This window comes from Rhinoderma darwinii, chromosome 2 (assembly GCF_050947455.1).
Source record: "Rhinoderma darwinii isolate aRhiDar2 chromosome 2, aRhiDar2.hap1, whole genome shotgun sequence".
NCBI lineage: Eukaryota > Metazoa > Chordata > Amphibia > Anura > Rhinodermatidae > Rhinoderma > Rhinoderma darwinii.
In genome coordinates, this window is record NC_134688.1 from 68417649 (window position 1) to 68442651 (window position 25003).

Consider the following 25003-nt stretch of genomic DNA (forward strand, 5'->3'; position numbering starts at 1 on the left):
CAGATTTATTTTCAAATATGATTGTAATAAAAACCTGATTTAAATAACGTGATTTTCTGTTAATACATTCTCTTTAATGGCTATGTACACTTTTGAAGCCAACATTTTTTTTAAATCAATGTTTTATGTCATTTTAAACAACTTTTAAATTGATTTTTATTAAAACTTATTTTTACTTTATACGATATGGCTTCTATGTATCTTGTATGGCTCGGATGAAAGATGGTGCGAGCAATTCAGCTAATAACAATCAGATCTAAGAACAGCTTTCATCCAAATAGTCATTCCAACTGACCTGACGGAATCAACTTTGACGGAATGATACAGCTTCTATGTATGCAGGGTATATGGTAGGGTTGCACGATGCATCGAAATATCTATACTATTACGATGCCGTGCACCCTCAAATGGTTCAATACCGTTAATTCCTGTATTTTGATACTAAGCTGTGCGGCCACACAGCGTAGTACTGTAATACATGAATGTAGTCAGAGCGGGGCTGCGGTTGTGTAATACAGCCATTGCCCTGCTTCTGATAAGTGTGCGCGCGCGGTCAGCATGATGTGATGCGGCCGGTGTTGCACTAATGAGCGCCGGCACTGAAGACCGAGAACATGGCGGGCGCACTGCAAAACACCCCCATGTTCTCTGTCTTCGGTGCTGGCACCACCGCTCATTAGTGCAGCGCTGGCCGCATCACCTCATGCTTACCGCACGCGCACACTTGATGTTGTCAGGAGCGTGGCAATGGCTGTATTAGACAGAGAAACCATTGAAGGACCCCAGGGCTGTCTGACCATATTTCCTGTTGTTAGGGCATACATAGGTATGTCCTAATAACTGCCTGTGTACTATTCGTACACAGGCTAATGTACTGGCATATAGATATATGCCAGAACATGAAAGTTAAAAAAAAAAAAAAAAGTTCAATAAAAAAAATATATACACATTCTTTACAATAAACATTACAATAAAAGTCTCAAAACATACATATTCGGTATATAAATTTAACCAGCATCCTTTTCTCACAAAAAACAACTGTATAAAAATATTACATTATCTATGTTGTACTGGTCCTATATATTCTTGGGCTGGCAATTATTTGGTGATTTGTAGAATTATTTAGTGGACTATTACTCTCTCGAAGGCTAGAATACCTTGTGTGGAAAATAATAAGTCAAACTGCAGACTTCAAAATGTTGTTGAAATACAGCAATAAATGCATCCTGGCAGTGGAAAACGTGAAATGTTCCTTTTAGCAATATAATAGCCATTTACCGTTCTGCTACCTCTAATGGGTTCTGTGCTAATACGTATTAATTAGATTTATAAGCAAGTTAACAGATTAGGAAATTGTTATTTTTAGTTTTTGTAGCTGCTGTAGCCCTTGTTATCTGCAGATCATCTCTTTGTAGAAGCGCCTAATGATGGAGGTGTTTCTTCTGGAAAAGATGATAAGCGGCGATCTAGTTGCTTGTCACAGAAATCTCATATTACAGCATGCACAGCTAGACTGCAAAGTGTATACTTATAGTCTATATATTATTTTTGAGCATGTGACAATAGCGTGTGGTATAAGGAGGCACAGAACGCTTGCTTATTTTTTAATTTTTGGCCCATTATTTATTATATGTCCCCCATCTTCCCCTTTGGTCCTCGCTACATGCCAAGATTGTAACCACAGCCATATTCCATGTTGATATACCTAACAACTTCTAAATTGCATCTCAAAAACAGTATATTATTATAAAAATAGCACTAATCCCACAATTCCGTAGGGCACTTCCTGTGGGTTGCGCGCTTGACCGGGATTTTTCTGGAAACTACTGACCTAATATTGCACAACCACTTAACATTGAACCTGCAATAAGCTTCATTTTCAAACCCATTCAATCTCTGTTGTAAATGCAGCGTTAAGGTTGGCCAAAAAATACCCGTAAGCTATTTCAAAAGTTGCTATAGACATTAGGTATTTGTTGGCAGATCCCACAAGTATTGGTGGGATCTGTTGGCAATCTAGTTTGTGAGGAACAGCTTTAAGCATTAGTTTGTTGTAGATCCCTCCAAAGAATCTGCCAGCAAATATTTAATGTCCATGGCATCCTTAAGACTGTAATCTGCCTTAAGGGTAACTAAATTTTTAAAAAAAGTTTTCATCGGTGGGGGTCCGAGCACTGAGACCCCCACCGATCGCCAGAATTGCTCAGGTGAGCGCTGTGCTGCTTAGTTTCTGATCGGCTTTCCTTGGAAAGCCGAGCGAGCGGTGTACAGACTATAGAATTTATTGAATCTGTACACCGCTCAGAGGAAAACTGATCAGAACCAGAGGCACAGTTATCACCCGAGGGTTTCTACCACTTAGTTTCAGCGATTGGTGGGGGTCTCAGTCCTCGGTCCCCCACCGATCAAAACTTCTGGCATGTCACTATGACATATCAAAAGTTTGAGTTTAAAGCGTAACTTCACTCAAAACCTAAAAATTCAGGGTTAAATAAAAAACAAAAACAAACCGCTTTTTAGGCTCTCTTCACGCTGTCATTTTTGCCATTCCGTTGGGGTGTCTGGTATTTTTTATGGCAGAAATATAAATGGTTAGAAACACAAGTCATGACACTATTGTGAGCAGAGCCGGACTCCTTGACCCTATTTCTACTTTTTTTGTTAATAAGGAATAGAAAAGCCTCAAAAACCACATTGTTCCCTCTATATCACTGGAAGCTCCACTGAGAGAGGACCCCACCAAACAACCTCTGATATCTCAGCTCCCTAGATGACTATGACTATGGGGTACAGGGGTGTATAGGATTTTTCTGCCGGCACACCTGACCAACATGAGATGCTACATATAGTCCATGAAGCTACATATAAGATGTAATGCTTTACCCTGTAGACTCACAATGTCTCATACATGGTTAGATCATCTTGCACTGATGGGTTTTGAGAATAGTCTGACTGTTTTTACAAAGAGAACATTATACTGTATTTAACAACACAGTTAAGTGGTCGTTTTCTCTTACTAAGTGATTTTTAATGTTACCAACTTGTGTTTTTTATGTTTCCAGTATGGCTTTGACATGGGTAAATGGCTCTGATATTTCCAGAGCTGGGGTATCATTTTGATCATATTACACTGCAGATGAACCTAATGCTTGTAGGGGTCTAGATCAGAGAATTTAATACATGCCTAAAGATCACTTGGGTGGGGTAGAGGTATTTTGTCAAAATAAATAAAAGCATTACACCATCTTGCATCAATTCTTATTTATGAAGCACATATACCAATAATGGAGTTGTCCAGGCACGGTGACTCAGGGACCACTACCATTAGGGAATACCATTACTATGAAGGGGAAGACTTGGTCTGCAACAATGATTACGTAGGTGGTAAGTGTCAAAGTAACATCCACATGAATCCTGTGACCCAAGGTTTCCATCAGAACATTGCCCAGATAATCACATTGCCTTCAGCGGCTTGCCTTCTTCCCATAGGGCATCCTTGTGTTATCCCTTCCCTAGGTAGGCGACAAACAAGCACTCGGCCAAATATATGATGTTAAATAAAATGTGATTCATCAAACCAGGACACCTTTTTCCATTGCTATATGATCCAGTTGCGATGCTTAGGTGCCCATTGCAGGCACTTTAGACAGGGGTCAGCATGAGCACTCTGACCGATCTGCGGCTGCGCAGCCCCATACGCATGAAGCTGCGATGCACTATGTGTGATGACACCTTTCTATCATAGCGAGATTTTACTTTTTCAGCAATTTTTGCCACAGCGTTTCTGTGGGATTAGACCAAAAGGGGCTAGCCTTTGTTCCCCACTTTCAACAATGAGCCTTGGGTGTCCATAATCCTGCCATCGGTTTACCGGTTTGACCTTTCTTGGACCACTTTTACTATGTACTAACTACTGCAGACCGGCAGCACCCCCACAAGACCTGTCATTTTGGAGAGTCTTTGACTCACAATTTGGACCTTGTCAAAGTCGCTCGGATCCTTACACATTGCCCATTTTTCCTGCTTAACACATCGACTTCAAGAACTGACTGTTTATGTGCTGCACAATACTGTATATGCCACCCCTTGTCAGGAAGCATTTTTACAAGATAATGTTATTTACTTCACCTTTTAGTGTTTTTAATGCTATGGCTGATGAGGCATCTTGCCATTCTCTGGCCACCTACACTACGCATGGATTTAGCCATTGACAATATTAAGAGCCAATAGTGCCAGATCAATTCACATGTACGAAATTCAGGAAAAACTGAAATATCAACATTGGCATTAAGGAGGTTGTCTGACTACAGACATTTATGGCATATTCTGTGGATATGCCATAAACGTCGGTCTTGAGACATCCCCTTTTAAGTCCTTCATGTTGTAGGGATTTTAGGTAATCATAGATACATATTGAGTTTAGAAGGCCAAAAACACTGCAAAATAGACAAGATGCGGTGTTGGACTGGGGTTTTTCACGGCAGATTTGCACCTGTGCGGGACCCGTTTTCACGGATCCTTCATAGACTTGAGTCTATTGAGGGATTTGAGAAACCGGGCAAAAATACGGGCATATACCGTTCACGCTGTCCGTTAAAAAAAACAACCGTGTGAATAGCCCCATAGAGATGCATTGATTTTAGTGCAGCTGTGTGACGGCCGTTAAAAAAAACAAAAAAAAAACGTCCGTCAACAGCCGATTATCCCTGTCATGTGAATAAGGCCTTAACTAACAGCTACGCAGAACTTGTCAACTTATTGCATCTTAAACTTTGCGGTTTACACAACGTGTGTCTTATTTTTTAAACGACTCATAAAGTTATACACCACCCCAATGCCAACTTCAGTTGGGGTTTTCTCTGCTGGACCTCATGGGTCCTTTTTTTGTTGGCCTCGGTTTGTCTTAGCCCTAACCTGGGTCCTCCAAAATATCCTCCGGTGGGTCAGGATAAAGCCAACAGGATACGTTCATTATTTGTCTTGGGGTCTTCTGTCGATATTGATATAATTAATTTTTTGGGTGTAGTCAATAGCATTAACTCCTTGTGATCCTTTCTTTGATTTCATTTTGCTCTTTCTTTTGTATTGATCTGTAGGAGCTCATTCCTGAATTCTACTACCTACCAGAGATGTTTGTTAACACCAATAGCTACAACTTTGGAATGAGGGATGACAGCAATGCAGTTAATGATGTAGATCTCCCCCCATGGGCAAAAAATCCTGAAGACTTTGTTCGTATTAACAGAATGGTAAGAGAGTTTTATAATGTGTGTTGTACTGAGAGATCTTTTTGCTTCAAGTTATTGTGATTTTGTTGACATATTTGAATTTTATTTTTTCTGTAATTTACTGAGGGGTTGTATATAAATATTCTCATTCTGGGGCTTTTTATCTCATTGTGTAAACTGTCATTACAGCTTCAACCAAAAATCTCTGTGTATTGTGCCCTCTACTAAACCTTTAGGACATAACAGTATCCTGACCATACAATAGTTAGGTATAGCAATCACCTCTCCTGGTCCCCCTCTGACCCCCCACGACCGCAGGATCAAAATAAGAAAAATCTACAGCACCTGTCACATCCCAGAATCTCCAGCCCCCATTCAATATGAACGTATTTGGACTGCAACTTGCCAAACAGCTGAGCAGAATAAATCCACCGCAAATCCATTGCAAAATGTTTCACTGCCGTGGTGCTCATCATGAGCATGGTAAAAGGTAAAATCCGCTGAAAATCCGTAACATAGCAGGCACGCTGATTTTAATATCCACAGCACGGCCTCAAAAGAACAGTGGAAAAATTTGCAATGTGTGATTAAGGTTTAGGAAAACCCCGTTCATTAGCATTTTACTGTGAATTGGTTGCAGATTTTCAGCGCTGACTTTTTTTTCACCGAAAATAGGAAAGATATCCACTTTGACTTAACAAACCGTTAAAGTCGATCTGTTAGGCCTAGGACTGTCCCTTTAAAACAGTCAGACCCGGGCCAATCGAGGAACAAAGGAAGCCGCCCTCCCTTGTGAGAACGCGATCACTATTGATCGGGTTATCACAATGGTTAAATTGCTGTGCCCCGCCATCAAATCGCTGCAAATGTACAGTGCTGGGAACTAAATACTAGCACCCAGCACCTTCTATATATGGCGCATGGCGCCGAGGGGTTGTGCAGGGCAGCATAGTATGGTGAAAGATCCGCTTAATGCTGGTGCTATGTCTAATTTCTGCCACACAGCAGCAGTTTTCATAGGGACTTGTCCAGTGTTAGCAACGTGATATCTGCGGATAGATGCAGGGGAGGACATCCAGCATCTGAATATTATAAAATAATAATTATAAAATTAATAATGTTTGTTTTAATTAAACCTTAGAGGTTATTACTTGGATATATGTAAAAAATAAAATAAAAAGTAGTATACGGTTATTTCAAAACCTACAACATTTATTATAATGGATGTTTCCAAATATGTTACCTCTTGTAATTGAGTAGTAAATACTAAGAGAGTGGGAAAAGACTCCATCTATGGTGATTACAGATGTAGCAGAGCTGAGATTATCATCTGGCACAATTTATCTTGGTGATGTTAACATAGGACCGCAGGAAGTCCTGCTATATTATCTCAACTATAATATCACAAAGAAATAAATGACAGAATCAGATCTGCTACATCTGTTAAATGTAACTACTACTACAGGAAAGCAGCGATTAGTGCTGCACACTTGCTGTTATCTTGTGCAGCGCGTTGGTTTGTGGGGCAGGAATGGATGGAAATATCTAGGTTATATATCGGGGACTGTCGTCCTGGTCTCCTTTATCCATAGAATCCAGTCTGAGTTACTCATGAAACATTAATAAAGCATTGTGTTCGATGCTAACGTGGTTATGCTGTGACCTCCGTGATGTCACAAAGGACAGGAGCAGTAAGTAGTCCCTGATAACATTACCTTAATGCTAGCTTCATCAATCATAATCTAGCCGTGGAGAGAAAGCTTTCACAGATGTGCATCTCAGCCCCGCAATCCCTGCAGGCCAGAATTGATGCTGATGGACAAAAATAGAAGCAACACACAAAGGCAAATTCATCTGGTTTATTAAAATTATGCACAAAAACCATTAAAGAGATAGGTGCATGTATTGAATGGCCACTAAAATAAAGTGATCTCTGAGGAACGCATCTCCTGTGACTTTATAATGAATTACCTGGGAAAGAACCTGCAGTAGTTCATGGGCATGGTATTATATGACAATCCGGAGAGAGTCCAAAGAGTCCTAGAAAACCAGGAGATTATTACTGGAAATGTTTGTTTTTTTACTATGAAGAGTAAAATGACTAGATCTAAATATGATCTGCTGTTTATGGTTGACACTACAATATTAGCGTGTACAGAGATCAGATTGGAAACGAATAGGACGGGAATACCATGATTTAATCGGATTTTCTATAAAATCGTTCCCATCCTACAAAAATGTTTACCAGCCGACCGGAATTATTAGGACATCTGTCTGATTAGGGCCAAACGCTTATAGGGGTAGCAAGGGATTCGTAAAAAGGGTCGGCTGTTTGTTTTTTGCAGAAACAACACCACTCTTGTCCATGGGCCGTGTCTGGTATTGCAGCTCCGCTCCAGCAGACGGAATGTATTGTATAAACCGGCCTAATTCACTACTTTTAATATTCTCAGGGAAAAGAAACAATTGCTTTGGACCCTACACCATCTAGAGGTCTCCTTCTCCATATCTCCTTCAATATACTTCCAGTAGATCCAGCCATAAATATTCGTAGTCTTACTCTGTAGAAATGACAACACATATATGGCCACCTCTCTATTAAAATCATTGGACGTTATGGAAACCTAGGAGTACTTATTCGGAAACCCCCATTAAGAAATTTGGCGACAGGTTATTTTACGTCTACTTCTAAGCTGGGTGTAACCAGTTCTACAAAATATGTAGGACATCCACAATGCATGCGCTGACCCTTGTCTAATAAAGGTGACACATCTCCCAATGACCGTTTTTGCAATGCACCCTTCTACAAAATATAGAAAAGCAGAAACATCACTTTGTATTTAGACTGCCTGTTTTTGCAGTGCATGTCTATCTGAAGCTGGCACAAGGTGTTAAAAAACAAGACGTAAAGGAGCTGATACAGGGAAAAACATTATTACCCACAGCCCCTCTAGCCAGCGAGACCTCTGCTCTCTAATGTGCATAATTAGATAAGAGCGCCGCTTTCTGCTGCTTACATGAATCTTTAAAAGTGAGCGAGATATAGGCAAAAATCTCTGAATACATTACAGGAGCATCTTCATGCTGACATCAACTCTATTTCTACTACCGACAAAAACTTATTTTCTCTGGATTTTATCTGTGTGTATGTATATGTATGTATGTATATACATATATATATATATATATATATATATATATATATATATATACATACAGATGTAGCAGAGCAGATTTGTCATATAGCGCTTTAAGCTTAGCTTGCTCTATCTATCTCTCTAGCTATTTCTCTCTCATATCTACTTATCTTACTATATATATATGATATTTTAATCCCGTTCACTACAATGTAACATCTAACCACTGTGATAAATTACTGCAAATTTCACAGTCTTATACCTATTTACTTATGCCGACCAATCACATTAGTTGGATGTTGGCTGACCGCTCTTTCACCTGACTCCATAGACATGCACGCTGAGATTGGCTGAACGTGCATGTTTATTTCCATGGGGATAGGGGGATGAGCCAGTGCCATACTTTGACTTGGCATTGGCTTTATCCCCAAGGGTACAAAGGAATTAGGCACGTTGAAATCCAAAATGACAGTCCCTTCTTTCCTTCTATGGCAGATGTTGGTGGGACTGTCATTCTGCCCCCATAGATATAAGATCATTGACTGATCTTCAGGTTCAGGTGTCTATTTTTTAAAATACACTTTTCAATACAACCTTTGGCACTCCAGCTGTTCTGAAACTATAACACCCAGCATGCACTAACAGCCAAAGGCTTTATTATTCCAGCCATAGGCTGTCAGGGCATTCTGGGAATTGTAGTTTTACAACAGCTGGAGTGCCGAAGGTTGCTGGCCCCCGCATTACATGGACAACCCATTGATTTTAATGGGAAAACATGTAATGCTTTTTTTTTTCCTGTGGTGGCACTGCAGGGGGAGTGAACACTTACTACTCGGATCTCCCACAGATCACAGCTGATTGCTGGGGGTTCCAGCAGTGGGACAAGTTGTACTGTACTGATTACTGTATATTTACTGAGATGTAGACTATGAAATGTGTGCTTGGACTATTTGTAAGTATTTATACAAATGTTCCTATGAATTGTTCGTTTCCACCAACAGTTATTTGCTTTGTTGTCCATAGGTATATACATTTTCTTTCAGTTGCTCTATTTCTAAGAGTCTTTGTTTCACATTTACCCAGGCACTGGAGAGTGAATTTGTATCATGTCAGCTACACCAGTGGATAGACCTGATATTTGGCTACAAGCAGCGAGGTCCTGAAGCTGTCCGTGCATTGAATGTCTTTCATTATCTGACATACGAAGGGTCTGTGAACTTGGACAGTGTCTCTGATCCTGTGTTACGGGAGGTATGTATGTGACATAGTGATTTTTATCTAGTTTAATAGCCAATCTTATCGCCTCCACTGCCGAATTACACCACCAGCATTATGTGTGGGACATGGACACTAATCAATGTGTCCTCAGGTGTGCACGTGCTAAACCCCTTAGTAACAACTTTAAACATTAAAAACACATAATTCTTAAATTGGCAAGTAAATTGTGGCATGCGCCACGATTTATTAAAACACATTAACCATAGGCAATACAGCGCAAGAGGAGCCTGACCTCAATCGCGACATGGCACTCCCTGAGCTGGGGCCTGCCTGCCCTCAGCTCGCATCCTGTAACAAAGGCCAGCCATGCCCCCTGCCACGGCTGTCCCCCCAGGCAGCCGCCGGACCGTCATCCGGCTTTCGTGACTTCCCAGGCCCAAAACATCCTGGGGACCTGCCGTATAACTAGTGTCCCCCCACGTGCGGGTTCACCCCGCCGTATAACTAGTGGTAAATCGCCGTGGTCCACCACCGAAACCGCTCTTAACAGGAGTGCAGTGCCACGATCCGCCCTGGCTTTACATCACATCACATTACATAGCATAACATAACATAGCATAACATACCCTAGCCTGGCCTACCATACATAGCATAACCTAACATAACATAACATAACATTATTTCTAACAAGGGAGGGTTGGGTGGGTCTTTGCTTCTCCTGGTAAGTACTGTCTTACCTCCCCCTGCTTTCTTGACTTATAAACCCTTATCCTGCTCCCCCTCCCCTAACCTGATTACCTATGCCTCCTATAGTTCTTTCCACTATCACTCCACTTTCTACACTTATCTCACAGTGAACAATGAGTTCACCCTACCCCTCCAGCCATGCTGGTGCCATTGGCCATGCGGCCAGCACCATTTTATATCCCTTGCTTCCTCTAACCACCCTCATCAGGGACGCCCTGGCCCACCTTATGCTTCCTCGGGCCTAGTCGTCCCTCGTCCTAAATTCTTCTGGGTATTTATCATACAATGCAGGCCGGTCTTGTAGTAATTCTCTTTACTCTGAGGATGCAATATTTTGAGTTTTATTCAATGAATAGCAACTAAAATAAATGTATCTACCATAATATCAAATTGTATGGGCTCCATATGAACTTTTGGGAAATGTCTACTAACATAACACCACAGCCATGTCCATAGGAAACTGTTCAATCACTCATTTCCATTTTGAATTGTTTGAGAAAATCCAAAATCAAATAAATTAAAGAATTTAGAATCTAAAAAAAAAAATCTAAAATCGAGCATAAATTTGTTGTAGCCTTTTTGTTGTTTGGCTATCTTTTTGTAGTCCGTACTTTAACCCCTTCCCTCTTTAGCCACTTTTGACCTTCCTGACCGAGCCTCATTTAACAAATCTGACATGTGTCACTTTATGTGGTAATAACTCCGGAAAGCTTTCACCTATCCAAGCGATTCTGAGATTGTTTTCTCGTGACATATTGGACTTTAAGTTACTGGCAAAATTTGCTCGATATGTTCAGTATTTAATTGTGAAAAACACCAAAATTTAGCGAAAAATTTAAAAAATTAGCATTTTTCTCAATTTAAATGTATCTGCTTGTAAGACAGGCAGTTATAACACACAAAATTGTTGCTAATTAACATCACCCATATGTCTACTTTAGATTGGCATCGTTTTTTGAACATGCTTTTATTTTTCTATGACCTCACAAGGCTTAGAACTTTAGCAGCAATTTCTCACATTTTCAAGAAAATTTCAAAAGGCCATTTTTACAGGGGCCAGTTCAGTTGTGAAGTGGCTTTGAGGGCCTTATATATTAGAAACCCCCAAAAAGTCACCCCATTTTAAAAACTTCACCCCTCAAAGTATTCAAAACAGCATTTAGAAAATGTCTTAACCCTTTACACATTTCACAGGAATTAAAGCAAAGTAGAGGTGAAATGTACAAATTTCATATTTTTTTGCAGAAATACATTTTTAGTACAATTTTTTTTATAACACAGAAGGTTTTACCAGAGAAATGCAACTCAATATTTGTTGCCCAGTTTCTGCAGTTTTAGGAAATATCCCACATGTGGCCGTAGCGTGCTACTGGAATGAAGCACCGGCATCAGAAGCAAAGGAGCACCTAGAGGATTTTGGGGCCTTATTTTTGTTAGAATAAATTTTAGGCACCATGTCAGGTTTGAAGGGCTCTTGCGGTGCCAAAACAGTCAAAATCCCCCAAAAGTGACCCCATCTGGGAAACTACACACCTCAAGGAAATTATCTAGGGGTACAGTGAGCATTTTGACCGCACAGGTTTTTTACAGAAATTATTGGAAGTAGGCCGTGAAAATTAAAATCAACATTTCTTCAAAGAAAATGTAGGTTTAGCGATTTTTTTTCTCATTTCCACAAAGACTAAAGGAGAAAAAGCACTGTAAAATTTGTAAAGCAATTTCTCCCGAGTAAAACAATACCCCACATGTGGTAATAAACGGTTGTTTGGAGACACGGCAGGGCTGAGAAGGGAAAGAGCGCTATTTGGCTTTTGGAGCTCAAGTTTAGCAGGAATGGTTTGCGGAGGCCATGTCACATTTACAAAGCCCCTGAGGGGACAAAACAGTGGAAACCCCCCACAAGTGACCCCATTTTGGAAACTACACCCATTGAGGAAATTATCTAGGGGTATAGTGAGCGTTTTGACCCAACAGGTTTTTTGCATAAATTATTGGAAATAGGCCCTGAAAATGACAATCTAAATTTTTTCAAAGAAAATGTAGGTTTAGCTAATTTTTTCTCATTTCCACAAGGACTGAAGGAGAAAAAGCACCGTAAAATTTGTAAACCAATCTCTCCTGAGTAAAACAATACCCCACATGTGGTAATAAACGGTTGTTTGGAGACACGGCAGGGCTGAGAAGGGAAAGAGCGCTATTTGGCTTTTGGAGCTCAAGTTTAGCAGGAATGGTTTGCGGAGGCCAGGTCACATTTGCAAACCCCTGAGGGGAAAAAACAATGAAAACGCCCAAAAAGTGACACCATTTAGGAAACTACACCTCTTGAGGAATTCATCTAGGGGCGTAGTGAGCATTTTGACCCCACAGATGTTTCATAGAATTTATTAGAATTGGGCAGTGAAAATAAAAACAATCCTTTTTCTTCAATAAGACGTAGCTTTAGCGCAAATTTTTTCATTTTCGCAACAAATAAAGGAAAAAAAAGAACCCAACATTTGTAAAGCAATTTCTACCGAGTACGGCAATACCCCATATGTGGTCATAAACTGCTGTTTGGGCACACGGCAGGGCTCAGAAGGGAAGGACCGCCATTTGGAGTGCAGATGTTGCTGCATTGGTTTCTGGGCGCCTGTGGGCCCAAAACAGTGGAAACCCCCCAGAAGTGACCCAATTTTGGAAACTACACCCCTCAATGCATTTACCTAGGGGTGTAGTGAGCATGTTAACCCTGCAGGTGTTTTGTAGAAATTAGTGTGAACTCGATGTTGCAGAGTGAAAATTGGATTTTTTCCACAGATATGTGGACAATATGTGGTGCCCGGCTTGTGCCACCATAACAAGACAGCTCTCTAATTATTATGCTGGGTTTCCTGGTTTTAGAAACACCCTACATGTGGCCCTAATCTCTTGCCTGGACAGTCGACCAGGCTCAGGAGTGAAAGTGTACCATGTAAAATTGAGGCCTAATTTGGCGATTTACAAAGTATTGGTTCACAACTGCAGAGGCTCAGATGTGAAATAATAAAAATAAACCCCTGGGAAGTGACCCCATTATGGAAACTGCACCCCTCTAGGCATTTATTAAGGGGTGTAGTGAGCATTTTCACCCCACAGGTCTTTTCCATAAATGAATGCGCTGTGGATGGTGCAAATTAAAAATTTATATTTTTCCCTAGATATGCCATTCAGTGGCAAATATGTCGTGCCCAGCTTATTCCACTGGAGACACACACCCCAAAAATTGTTAAAAGGGTTCTCCCGGGTATGACGGTGCCATATATGTGGAAGGAAACTGCTGTTTGGGCACGCTGTAGGGTTCAGATGGGAGGAAATGCCATTTGGCTTTTGGAGCGTGGATTTTGCTTGGTAGTAGCTTTGTTTGGAGTCTTACTGGTGTTTCCGTTTATAATGTAGGGCATATGTAAGCCGGGCGGAGTATATAAGGGGCATAGTCAGGTGGTCTAATAATGGGGTAAAAAAAACAATAAAATGATCCATAGATGTGTGTTACGCTGTGACACAATCCTTTCTGCACAGGCCGGAGTCGCACTGATAAATGGTGTCATTTCTTATCCCCCTTTTGGTCCACACTCCGCGCCTTTTTGTAGTTTGGGGAATTTTGCTAGGAAGTGTTGTCCTGGTATAATACGGGCACCGTCGCTTCCAGCGGACATGTTTGGGCCCTCCCTTTCTTGGTTCTCTAATTTTAGGTCCTTGATAAATCGCCTCTTCAAACAGAAGAAATGTTCCCCTCGGGCACAACTGCATATTTTTTTATTTCCTGACTAATTGGAGCCATAACTAATTTTATTTTTCATAGACGTAGCGGTATGAGGGCTGGTTTGTTGCGGGACGAGCTGTAGTTATTATTGGTACCATTTTGGGGTACATGTGACTTTTTGATCACCTTTTATCCTATTTTTTGGGATGCCAGGTAAACAAAAAAACGCAATTCTGGCGCAGCTTTTTTCGTTTGTTTTTTTATACAGCGTTCACCACGCATTATAAACTGCATGTTAACTTTATTCTGCGGGTCAGTACGATTCCGGCGATACCTAATTTATAGCACTTTTTTATGTTTTACAACTTTTTGCACAATAAAATTACTTTTGTAAAAAGAATGTATTTTTTCTGTCGCCAAGTTGTGAGAACCATAACTTTTTAATTTTTTTGTCGACGGAGCTGTATGAGGGCTTGTTTTTTGCGGGACGAGCTATAGTTTTTATAGGTACCATTTTTGGATACGTGCGACTTTTTGATCACTTTTTATTCTAATATTTGTAGAGCAAAGTGACCAAAAAACAGAAACTCTGGTAAAGTTTTTAACGTTTTTTTTTACGCTGTTCACCGCGTGCAATAAATAATATAATATTTTGATACCTCAGGTCGTTACGGTCGTGGCGATACCAAATACATATGGTTTATTATTATTTTTCAATAATAAAGGACTTGATAAGAGTAAAAGGGCGATTGTGTTTTATTTGATTACTTGAAAGTTTTATTGTTTTCAAACTTTTATTTTTTGCACTTTTTTTACACTTTTCTTCAAGTCCCACTAGGGGACTTGAAGGTCCAATGGTCAGATTTTTTTTTTTCTAATACATTGCACTACCTATGTAGTGCAATGTATTAGATCTGTCAGTCATTCACTGACAGCAAGCCGATTAGGCTTCGCCTCCCGGCGGGGCCTAAATCGGCTTCCGTAATGGCAGAGCAGGAGACCATTGTGTCTCCTGTTGCCATAACAGCAGTTGCCAGTCCTGATTGCCTGTCAGGGCTGGCGATCTGCTAGTAACAGCTACGATGCAGCAATTGCTTTCGATTGCTGCATCGAAGGGGTTAATGGCAGGGATCGGAGCTAGCTCCGGTTCCTGCCGTTACAGGCAGATGTCAGCTGTACAGTACAGCTGACTTCCACCGCTGATGACGCCGGATCAGCTCCTGACCCGGCGCCATCTTGCCGGCAGCTACGGAAGCCGATCAGGCTCCGCCGCCGGGCGGATCTTGACCGGCTTCGGTGCTAGGCAGACCGGGAGGCCAGTATTAGGCCTCCGGTTGCCATTGCAGCCACCGGAACCCCGGCAATTTCATTACTGGGGTTCCGATGAGCTGCAAACACCTTAAGTGCAGCGATCGCGTTTGAGCGCTGCACTTAAGGGGTTAATGGCAGGGATCGAAGCTAATTTCGGTCCCCGCCGTTACAGCCGGATGTCAGCTGTAAGATACAGCTGAGATCCGGTGATGATGGCACCGGCTCAGCTTCTGAGCCGGTCCCAAACATTCGGCGTACATGTACGGCAAGATGCAGGAAGTCAATGCTTTCCATGACGTACATGTACGGCAAATGTCGGGAAGGGGATATGCTGACACAGTAGTTTAAGGGGTGAAGTAATATTGATTTTTAATTGCCTGACATGAGCATTCTACAAATAGTTTTTTAGACTTTCAAAACCCTCTGGAATATTATGGGCAGGACTGATACTGTTTAATTTCTAGTGCGGGGCCTGAGAGGGCGGTGCATGACACAGAAATTCTCTTTTTGGTATTCTTGGGATTCCTAAGTCATGCACCGCCCCTCAGACTCCACACTAAGCATAACAAATGCCTAGAATTCCTTTAAGTCTTACTTGTATTTTTGGTGCAGTTAAGCGCAATCTACTTCTCCTTGTTATCAGTCATTTCAGGCTGGTGGAACACCACTTTTTTTTTTCACGAGGATTACTGACACTAGAAATAGTCAGTCCCCATGATCACTATTTTAAGTTTTTATATATTCAGTTCTGAGAACTTCCAGAAACATTTACATACAGTACATATGTGGTGAGTGGTATTAGCCCTTTTTATAAGCTGCCGACTTTAGGTTTAGTACCCCTTTAAACTGACATGCTCTGAAGTCGAATGTACAGTAAACATTCATAGAAAAGTTAAAGGAAAATACTGTATTCCTTAGAAGGAAAAAGGAAATCACATTAAGCCTTATGTCCCCTTTAAATAAAGAGGTACCTGCATAGTATCAAGGTACTAAGGTTTATTATAACCCATGATATTCATGCAGTTTCCACCATTGGTAGCATTTTCTGAGTAGCTATTTTACGCCTGCACTTTCTGTCTGAAATATTAATTTGTTTCCTTTGTAGCATTCACCCTCAGATGTCGGCACATTCCCCTTATTTATAATCCTATATTATGCAGCGTCCTATAGTGGGATATGTGGCTTTATGAAAAAACAATTATTCGATTTTTTATTATTATAGTATTTGAATATGAGATTCATGTACAGTATATAGAAGGAAGCAAGGCCACTCCGATCCCTAAACAGAATACTGCACTGGGCTACAGTCCGACAACAGACGAAATGTAAAATATATCAACTGTTCTATGCCAGTTTTCTTGCATAGGAAAGGCGCATATGCCGCAAACATTCAAATTTTCGAATAGAATTAGAATTTTTCTTCATTTGTGCTACTCATGCCACTTTACCGTAAAGTAGGCAGAGTTTAATGAAAGAGGGCAGGACCTTCCGCGCACCCTACAAATTTACCATAATTTACGCCAGAAGATGGCGTGAGCTATAGCGCAAAACTGGCGGTCAGAGATGCACCTTATTTTTTTAAGATTCAGATCTTATTACACCAATCTTTATATTAAGACTGGCGTATGAAACGCCGATCTTGATAAATTCCCCCCTAAATCTTTATTTAATGTATTCATAAAGCCATATGTGGGTTCGACATTAAGAAAAATGAGGCAGACTAGGTAATTATTAAAATTCAGACCATTAAAGGAATTTCCTGATGAAGGACTCTTATGACAAGTCAGTCAAGCATTGGTGAGAGTCTAACAGCTGAGACTTTCACCAGTAAGGGGTCCCATTTCAATTGAAGAGACGGCTGTGAATTTACTAAGGCTCCATTGAAATGAGAGTTATGGAAATCTCTTACTCGTAGATTTGTGTAACTCCCATTCATTTTAGGGGAGAGCCATCTCTTAAATAAATATTGGGACTTGGGACCTCCCTTGTTCTCAATAGCAGCCGGACTCCACCAATAGGACTTGAATTATTGACATGTCATAAAAAGCTTTAGATTGCAAACCCCTTAAATTTCTAATGGTCCAAACGTACTCAATTATTAGTGTTAGGGTATGTTTACACGCCCTATTTACGGACATAAATCAGGCATTTTACGCCTCGAATTACGCCCGAAAAAACGGCTCCAAACCACTTTTTTCTTAAAAGACGCCCGCCTCAAAGAAGTGCATGTCACTTCTTGGGACATAATTGGAGCCGTTTTTCATTGACTCCAATGAAAACCATCTCCAATTACGTCCGTGAAAAACGCGAGTACATGCAAAAATGTCTGAAATTCAGGAGCTGTTTTCGCCTGAAAGCAGCTTCGTAATTTCAGACGTAATTGGCATTGCCGTGTGAACATACCCTAACTGTATCTTTTATGATACATGGGTGGTAGTTGTGTCCATATATGTCTCATTATACATTCATTATGGCCCCATAGTCGTACTTTTATTTTGGTTTTTAACTTTTTTGTAGTTCAAAATGTTGCCACCTGTATAAGCCCCCTACACCACATTGCAGACATCTAAATTTGGATATTGCTTGATAGTAGACTGTAAGTTTGATGTGAGAAGTCTCAAAGTGCAACAGCTGCGGGATGAGTAGTGCCGAGATGTGGAAGACGCTCTCGCCATCCTCCATTCCCCATGATATCTGCCATCTGCTGTATGTAAAACATTCTCTAATTTATACATTGGCAGGCTGTGAGCTTTAATGTAGCTAGTTTACTATATGTATGTGTGTAATTATATCTATATATATATATATATATATATATATATATATATATATATATATATATATATATATATATATATCCTACACACACAAATAAAAAAAAAACACCAAAAGACTATGTATATGTGTGTATAGTACATGTTGAATAATCGCCAAGAATTACTGGGAAATGGAGGATGATTATATTTTCAATCATTAAAATGATATTTAATTGGGTGTGTGTATATATTTCTCAGCCCACCCTAGTGATAGACCAGATGTACAGTACATATAAATGTCGGCATATTCCCAACAATCTGATGTGTGTAGGGCTAGCCCGACTGTCCCCCCATATCTGACAATCCAATCCAATGTTTGAGTCCACTTTTCTAGTCTCTGAACAGATTTTTCCAATGTCAGATTTTAAGTGACCTTTTCATGTGGAAGTATATAGACCAAAATACTACAATTAGGACAATACTAAAGGTCACTTCCACCACAACCTCCACTCTTCCCAGCGAGTTGTCCCACATAATACATGCTCCTCCTAAATCCTTGGCAACTTAACCGCCATATAAGAAGGTATACATTATCATATGATATTATTGTTTTCTCTGGGATTAAGGAATGACTATCTCTTTAATTTGTTTTTTAAAGGGAATATGTCACTAGATTTTAGGGCACAATATCACCAGCTTGTAGTCATACTGCTGGGGTTTCGCATCCTAAACATGCCACTCTCAAAACGGTCAGTTTTCCAATTTTTCCCCAAAAAACGTTATAATACAGTGTGAGAGTCCAGAGAGGAGTCCAGGTGTACTGACCTGAGCACTGAGCATGTGCAGGGTCCCGCTGGACTCCTCTCAGGACTCTTCTCTGCTAATTTTTGTTTTCTTTATTCAATTATTCTCTTCTCTGGTAATTTAGATACAACGCACGCTGTACTATAACTTATTTTTAGATAAAATGCTAAAACGGACAGTTTTGAGAGGGGCATGTTTAGGACGCTAAACCCCACCAGTATAGCCACAAGCGGATGGTTCAGTGCCCTAAAATCTAGTGACAGGTTCCCTTTTAATGTGCTTGAATGTCCATATAGCACAGTCTATGGACACGCTTCATAGATTAAAGTCTTTATTCACAGCATGTCAATAGGCTGCAAAAAATGACGCCCATACAGCCATAATCTTGGAGGTCCGTCCATTTTCAAAATCTGTTTCCATAATTTTTTCTTTTAAAATACTTGCATCTTGTTAGGTGGTATTAGAAAGAGGGGTCTGCTATGTTTTCTAGAAATAACACCACTCTTCTCTATAGACTGTGACTGGTATTGCATCTCAGCTCTATTTAAGTGAATGGTCCTGAGCTGCAGTACCAGGCAAAGCCCATGCTCAAGAGTGGCACTGTTTCTGTGAAAATAATAAAGACCCCTACAAGCCATTAATGTAAAGAAAAAAAAAAAGTAATGTTATGTGAAGTTTGAGTGGGAATGTGAGCTATTTTGATATAGATTCACCAATTTGATAAGTTTAAATAGACTTACAGTTGATCTGTACTTTTTTCCTGACTTATTCTTTATAAGCTTGCAAAATAATTAGTGTACCCCATCAGTATATGGATCTTAGGCTTAAATGGGCTTTTCAAACAACTTAATCTAATCTAAGGCTGGATTCACACAAGCACATTACGTCCATAATGGACGGACGTATTTCGGCCGGAAGTCCCGGACCGAACACACTGCAGGGAGCCGGGCTCCTAGCATCATAGTTATGTACGACGCTAGGAGTCCCTGCCTCTCCGTGGAACTACTGTCCCGTACTGAAAACATGATTACAGTATGGGACAGTTGTCCGGCAGCGAGGCAGGGACTCCTAGCATCGTACATAACTATGATGCTAGGAGCCCGGCTCCCTGCAGTGTGTGGGTCCGGGACTTCCGGCCGAAATACGTCCGTCCATTACGGACGTAACATGCTCGTGTGAATCCAGCCTAATAGTATACCTGATAGATCGAGATAGAGCAGGATTCTCCTGTATGTGTGCAGTGTATAGAAGACATGATCGCAGCTGACAATTACAGATAGAGCCTGCAGAGGGGAAAACTGCTAAATATTGCAGAATACAGGTTATATAATGCACGGATATAGTGTTCTTCCTCATGTACACGCTACCACAGCTCATTCTGAAAAGTTAGGTACACTTGTAGGTTTTTGCAAGGTAAATACCATATAATAGTTTGGTCATAGGTAAAGATGGTCAGGAAATGACAACCCCTTGTGACATGTAATTACGGAATTCACCTTATTATAAAATGTCCATTTTTGCTGATGTCATGTATTGATTTTCATTATTTGATATGAAGTTTAGCTTTTCTCATGACAGATTTTTGTGCAGGTGTGTAGAGAGTTTGTTCCATGTGTAATGAAACACACACTATAACCAATGCTCAAATGTGAAGAGACGCTGGAGGGTATTGATTCATTCTTGGTTGACAGGTGAAATCATGGCTGCACGACTAAGCACGGCAATTATAGTATTAAAATATCAGAAGGTCAGAGGAACAGATAATATTCTTCCCTGTGTCAGATTAAAAATTGACACTCTCTGACAGCATGGGATCCCTGGCTGAGAAAATTATGACAGCTTAACTCATATTGAAATTGTAAATCTGTAATTTATAATGAACTTTACAATGACTGTCTTCTCCTGTGGTGAAACATGACAGAACACTCTGGATACAAAGCCTGTATCTCTTTCTAATATGTAAACATCAATTATATGGAGTATTAGATATTATTTAGAATTGTCTTTACTACAATAGGGACATCATAATCCTGTCACATTTCCTCTGGGCAGATCTATTGTGTAATTGTAAAGAATGTTGTTCCAGCCCAGTAGACCGCACTCTACTTCATTGTTGATGGGATCCTTGCCTAACTGGTTTAAAAGGGAAAGGTGTATTTTAAAAACGCATGGAAGTATTTTTGAGATTTTAGACTACCCTACTGAGTAGCCTAGTACGGAGGAGTTCTGGTTCCAAATTGTATTTTTTTTAAAGATCATCGAAATTGAGATTGTTTGGCGGAAAAGAAGCTTTGTAGTTGACCCAATTTCTATATACTTATAGTCAGTACAGAGATCTTTCCATACCCAGGCCTGTAACTGTAACAAGGGGGCATCTTCTCGAAGGTTTCACCATCAACATAGAAGGAATTTTTTAAAGGGGTCTTCCTATCTTAGAAATGTATGGCATATTACTCAAATATGCCTTAACTATGTGACTGGTGATGGTCTGACCTCTGGGAATCCAACAGATCTTAAGAATGAGGTCCCTTTTGGCTATTTTTCTCTGCACATTGGCACTCCCGTAAGAGCCACCACGCTAAACTGTGGCCTCTATTCTGAGGATTGGTGCAGGTCCTGGTATTCGGTCCCCCACTTATCAGTAAGTCATGACATATCCTAGCAATAAGCCATCACTTATAATAGTGGGAAAACCCCATGTTCCTACACTGGCACTCTATCAGCACTGATTGGGCATGGTCAGGCTTTGTAGGGAAACCCCTCCCCCCCAGCTTGTCACACCCAGTTGTCAAGTTATTCAAAACATTCCAGGAAGAATAACAGAGGAATGGCACAAAACAGAGGTCTAAGGAAAATGCTCCAAAATTGTTATTTCAGGGGAAATGCAAGTATTTACTAAAACAGACATGTCATGAGAGGTGACCGGTCCTCTTTAAAGATTTTAAAATATATTATATTACAAGTTATATGTACTAGATCCCAGAGATTGGTTGTTGATACAATTCATTTTTCTGATTGTCATATTTGGAGTCAGGAAGTATTGTTTTAGTAAGAAGACATTAAGCAACAACCTCATAGGGGGGTTATTTTACTAGCTATGTTAGTATGCGAATGCTATGAAGAATTTATAAAATTAATAACCTATGTACGTTATAGAGTTCCCCCAGATAGTTATGGGATGTCGATTGGATGTGTCAAAAATGTTTGATCTGTGAGGGTTCAATTTCTGGGATCTTGCTGGCACTGTCCAGGATACTCTGCGGGAGATATACGGAAACTACTGAGTAATACTTAAATGGGGATCCTGCTCAAGATACACCAGTCAGTCAGAAACTAGAGCATATGAGGAGGTATTCAGTATAGCAGTCAACACTTTTTTAGATTTTTTTTTATGACATTCAAGTGAACAATATATGAATACTAGCTAATAGGAAATGGATTGGTTATTGACACCACTGGTATGCCTATAATCAGAATATATTACCGGGTAAACTTATACTCACTATATGTACAATAAGTGTAGACACGTGAGAGGTCCTCAATATAATATGATGTAAAATAGATAGATGTTGAGTTTCATAAGGTTGACAGGTGGAGAAGCCAAGGAAATTAGACACTGGCAATATTCCATGGCATACGTATGATATTATTAGTAGTAATAAGAGACTTTCTCCTGCTCCTAGTGAATGATGTGATTACCATCCCAAAATAATCCCAGGTTGTTATTGTTGGTGTAGTGATGGACTGCAGCAGACAATTTTTTGTGCTGGAGAGCTCCTGGGAAAGTTATTCCTTGGGGACAGGGAATGATCTAGTTAGTCGGGAATCATTTTATAACATTTTACTTGTCTGAAATGTAATAAGCTGACATCCAGCCTGCAGGAATTCATGAAGCATTTGTTTGTGTGTGTATGTGTGTGTATATATATATATATATATATGTGTGTGTGTGTGTGTATATATATATATATAGTGTGTGTGTATATATATATATGTGTGTGTGTGTGTGTGTATATATATGTGTGTGTGTGTGTGTGTGTGTGTGTGTGTATGTATATATATATGTGTGTGTGTATATATATGTGTGTGTGTATATATGTATATATATATATATATATATATATATACACACACAAACACACAGGGGTGCTTAGGATTTCCGTAAATAAAGGTAATTTGAATCACTATCAGAGTTTTGTCTTGTTTGGAGCCCTGCACCTGTGTGTCCATCACATGACTGGGACGGATTTCTATTGAATAACTGCAAGCCGAGATCCTGTAAACCGTGTAAAATTTGTAACTTTTATATGCTGAAAAAATAAAATCCCTTTAAAAAGGTCTGAATAGTTCTAAATTAGTCACATATGTCAAAACCTTTTGAGTAGTTCCCCGGTTGCCACATTATTCGAATAGATTTTATCGATGATAAAATATAATGTTTGCATGTTATAGATTTAGTGTATGTCCTGTCCGTCGTCACAATAGGAAAGCTTCAATTATCAGGATCTTGGGAATTTTTTAGTTATCAATGGTGTAAAAAAGAAATAAACCACATCACACAAACACCGTAGACTCCTCGAAATGAGGCAAGACATGTAGTCTTGGGTTTAGATATTGTTTGGTTATAACTGTGATCTAAAATATTGCAATAATCTACGATGTTCTAGTCACACACGTTCTTCAGGGTGAAATATTGTTTTTTCCTCCTCATCTTGTCCTGTGTTTTGTTCTATTCATTTAACTGTTACTTTTCTCATCCATCAAGATTCCTGAAGCGTACTTTATAAGAGACCCCCAAACTTTCCTCCTTACTGGGGATTTTGTTAAGGTATCTGTGCACTGTTAGTGGCGTTGGCACTTATTATTAACATGTTCACGTGTGTTCTGTGAGAATCTGAGACATCTCTCCGCTCTTTAGCTGCATGTCACCACAGGTTAACATTCAAAGATAACCCAGATCCTATCATAAAATGGTTATTTGGTTAAGTGAAGCATGCTTGAGAGAAAGCAAAGCTTGTCTACAAAAATACTAACACTTGGATGAGTCTGCAGCCCGGGAGAAAAGCACCGGTGAATTTTCTGGACTTCTTTCATGGCTGACTTGGGATGTGCTTGCATTGTCAAATAGTGTGTTGACCTATCTCTTTGATGCATATTGATTATGACAATCACTCCTCTCTCCCTGCAGGCCATGGAGGCACAGATACAGACTTTTGGACAGACGCCATCTCAGTTGCTTATTGAGCCACATCCGCCTCGGAGCTCAGCCATGCACCTGGTGAGATATAACGGCTTGTAGGGAAAGTCTCTTTTTTTTTTTTTTCTCTCAAAAAAAATAAAGGTCTGGTCTTTCTTTGTATTTGAAAACATGGGTGTACATTTAAGGAGATCGTGAATATGTGTATGCAGTATTATTTTACCCTTAGTGGCCCTATTCTTAGGATTATTTTCATGTTACGCAAGAGGAAGCAAGCATATTACATTTTAACTGGTAGCTGGTCATCCCTGTATATCTTCCACCTTAAAGAGGCTCTGTCACCGCATTATAAGTGCACTATCTCCTACATAATGAGATCGGCGCTGTAATGTAGATTGCAGCAGTATTTTTTACTTAGAAAAACAATCTATTTTCACCACGTCATGAGCGATTTTAGCTTTATGCTAATTACTTTCTTAATGCCCAACTGGGCGTGTTTATACTTTTGACCATGTGGGCGTTGTAAAGAGGAGTGTATGACGCTGACCAATCAGCGTCATACACTTCTCTCCATTCATTTACTCTGCACATAGTGATCTTACTAGATCACTATGTGCAGTCACATACTCACACATTAATGTTACTGAAGTGTCTTGACAGTGAATAGACATTCCTTCCAGCCAGGACGGGATGTCTATTCACAATCCTGACACTTCGGTAACGTTTGTGTGGGACATACAGCACAGCAAGCGTAGTCTCGTAATCTCGTAATTTACAGCCTGATCGCGTGAGATTACGCTTGCTCTGCTGTAAGTACCACACAAACATTACCGAAGTGTCTGGATTGTGAATAGACATCCCTTCCTGGCTGGTAGTGATGTCTA

The 25003-nt window shown here is 40.1% G+C and overlaps 1 protein-coding gene across 7 annotated transcripts in view; it reads left to right on the forward strand.

Annotated features, from left to right (window-relative positions):
* Window positions 1-25003, forward strand: part of NBEA (neurobeachin) — a 575138-nt gene that overhangs the window by 517283 nt on the left and 32852 nt on the right. For 5 of the 7 annotated variants that reach the window (XM_075851713.1, XM_075851715.1, XM_075851714.1 and 2 more), the window contains 4 exons: window positions 5097-5249; window positions 9449-9616; window positions 23688-23750; window positions 24111-24200. In XM_075851713.1, coding sequence (XP_075707828.1) covers window positions 5097-5249; window positions 9449-9616; window positions 23688-23750; window positions 24111-24200 — 474 coding nt within the window. The remainder of the gene's footprint in view (window positions 1-5096; window positions 5250-9448; window positions 9617-23687; window positions 23751-24110; window positions 24201-25003) is intronic. The other 2 variants (XM_075851718.1, XM_075851720.1) reach the window with 1 other exon arrangement.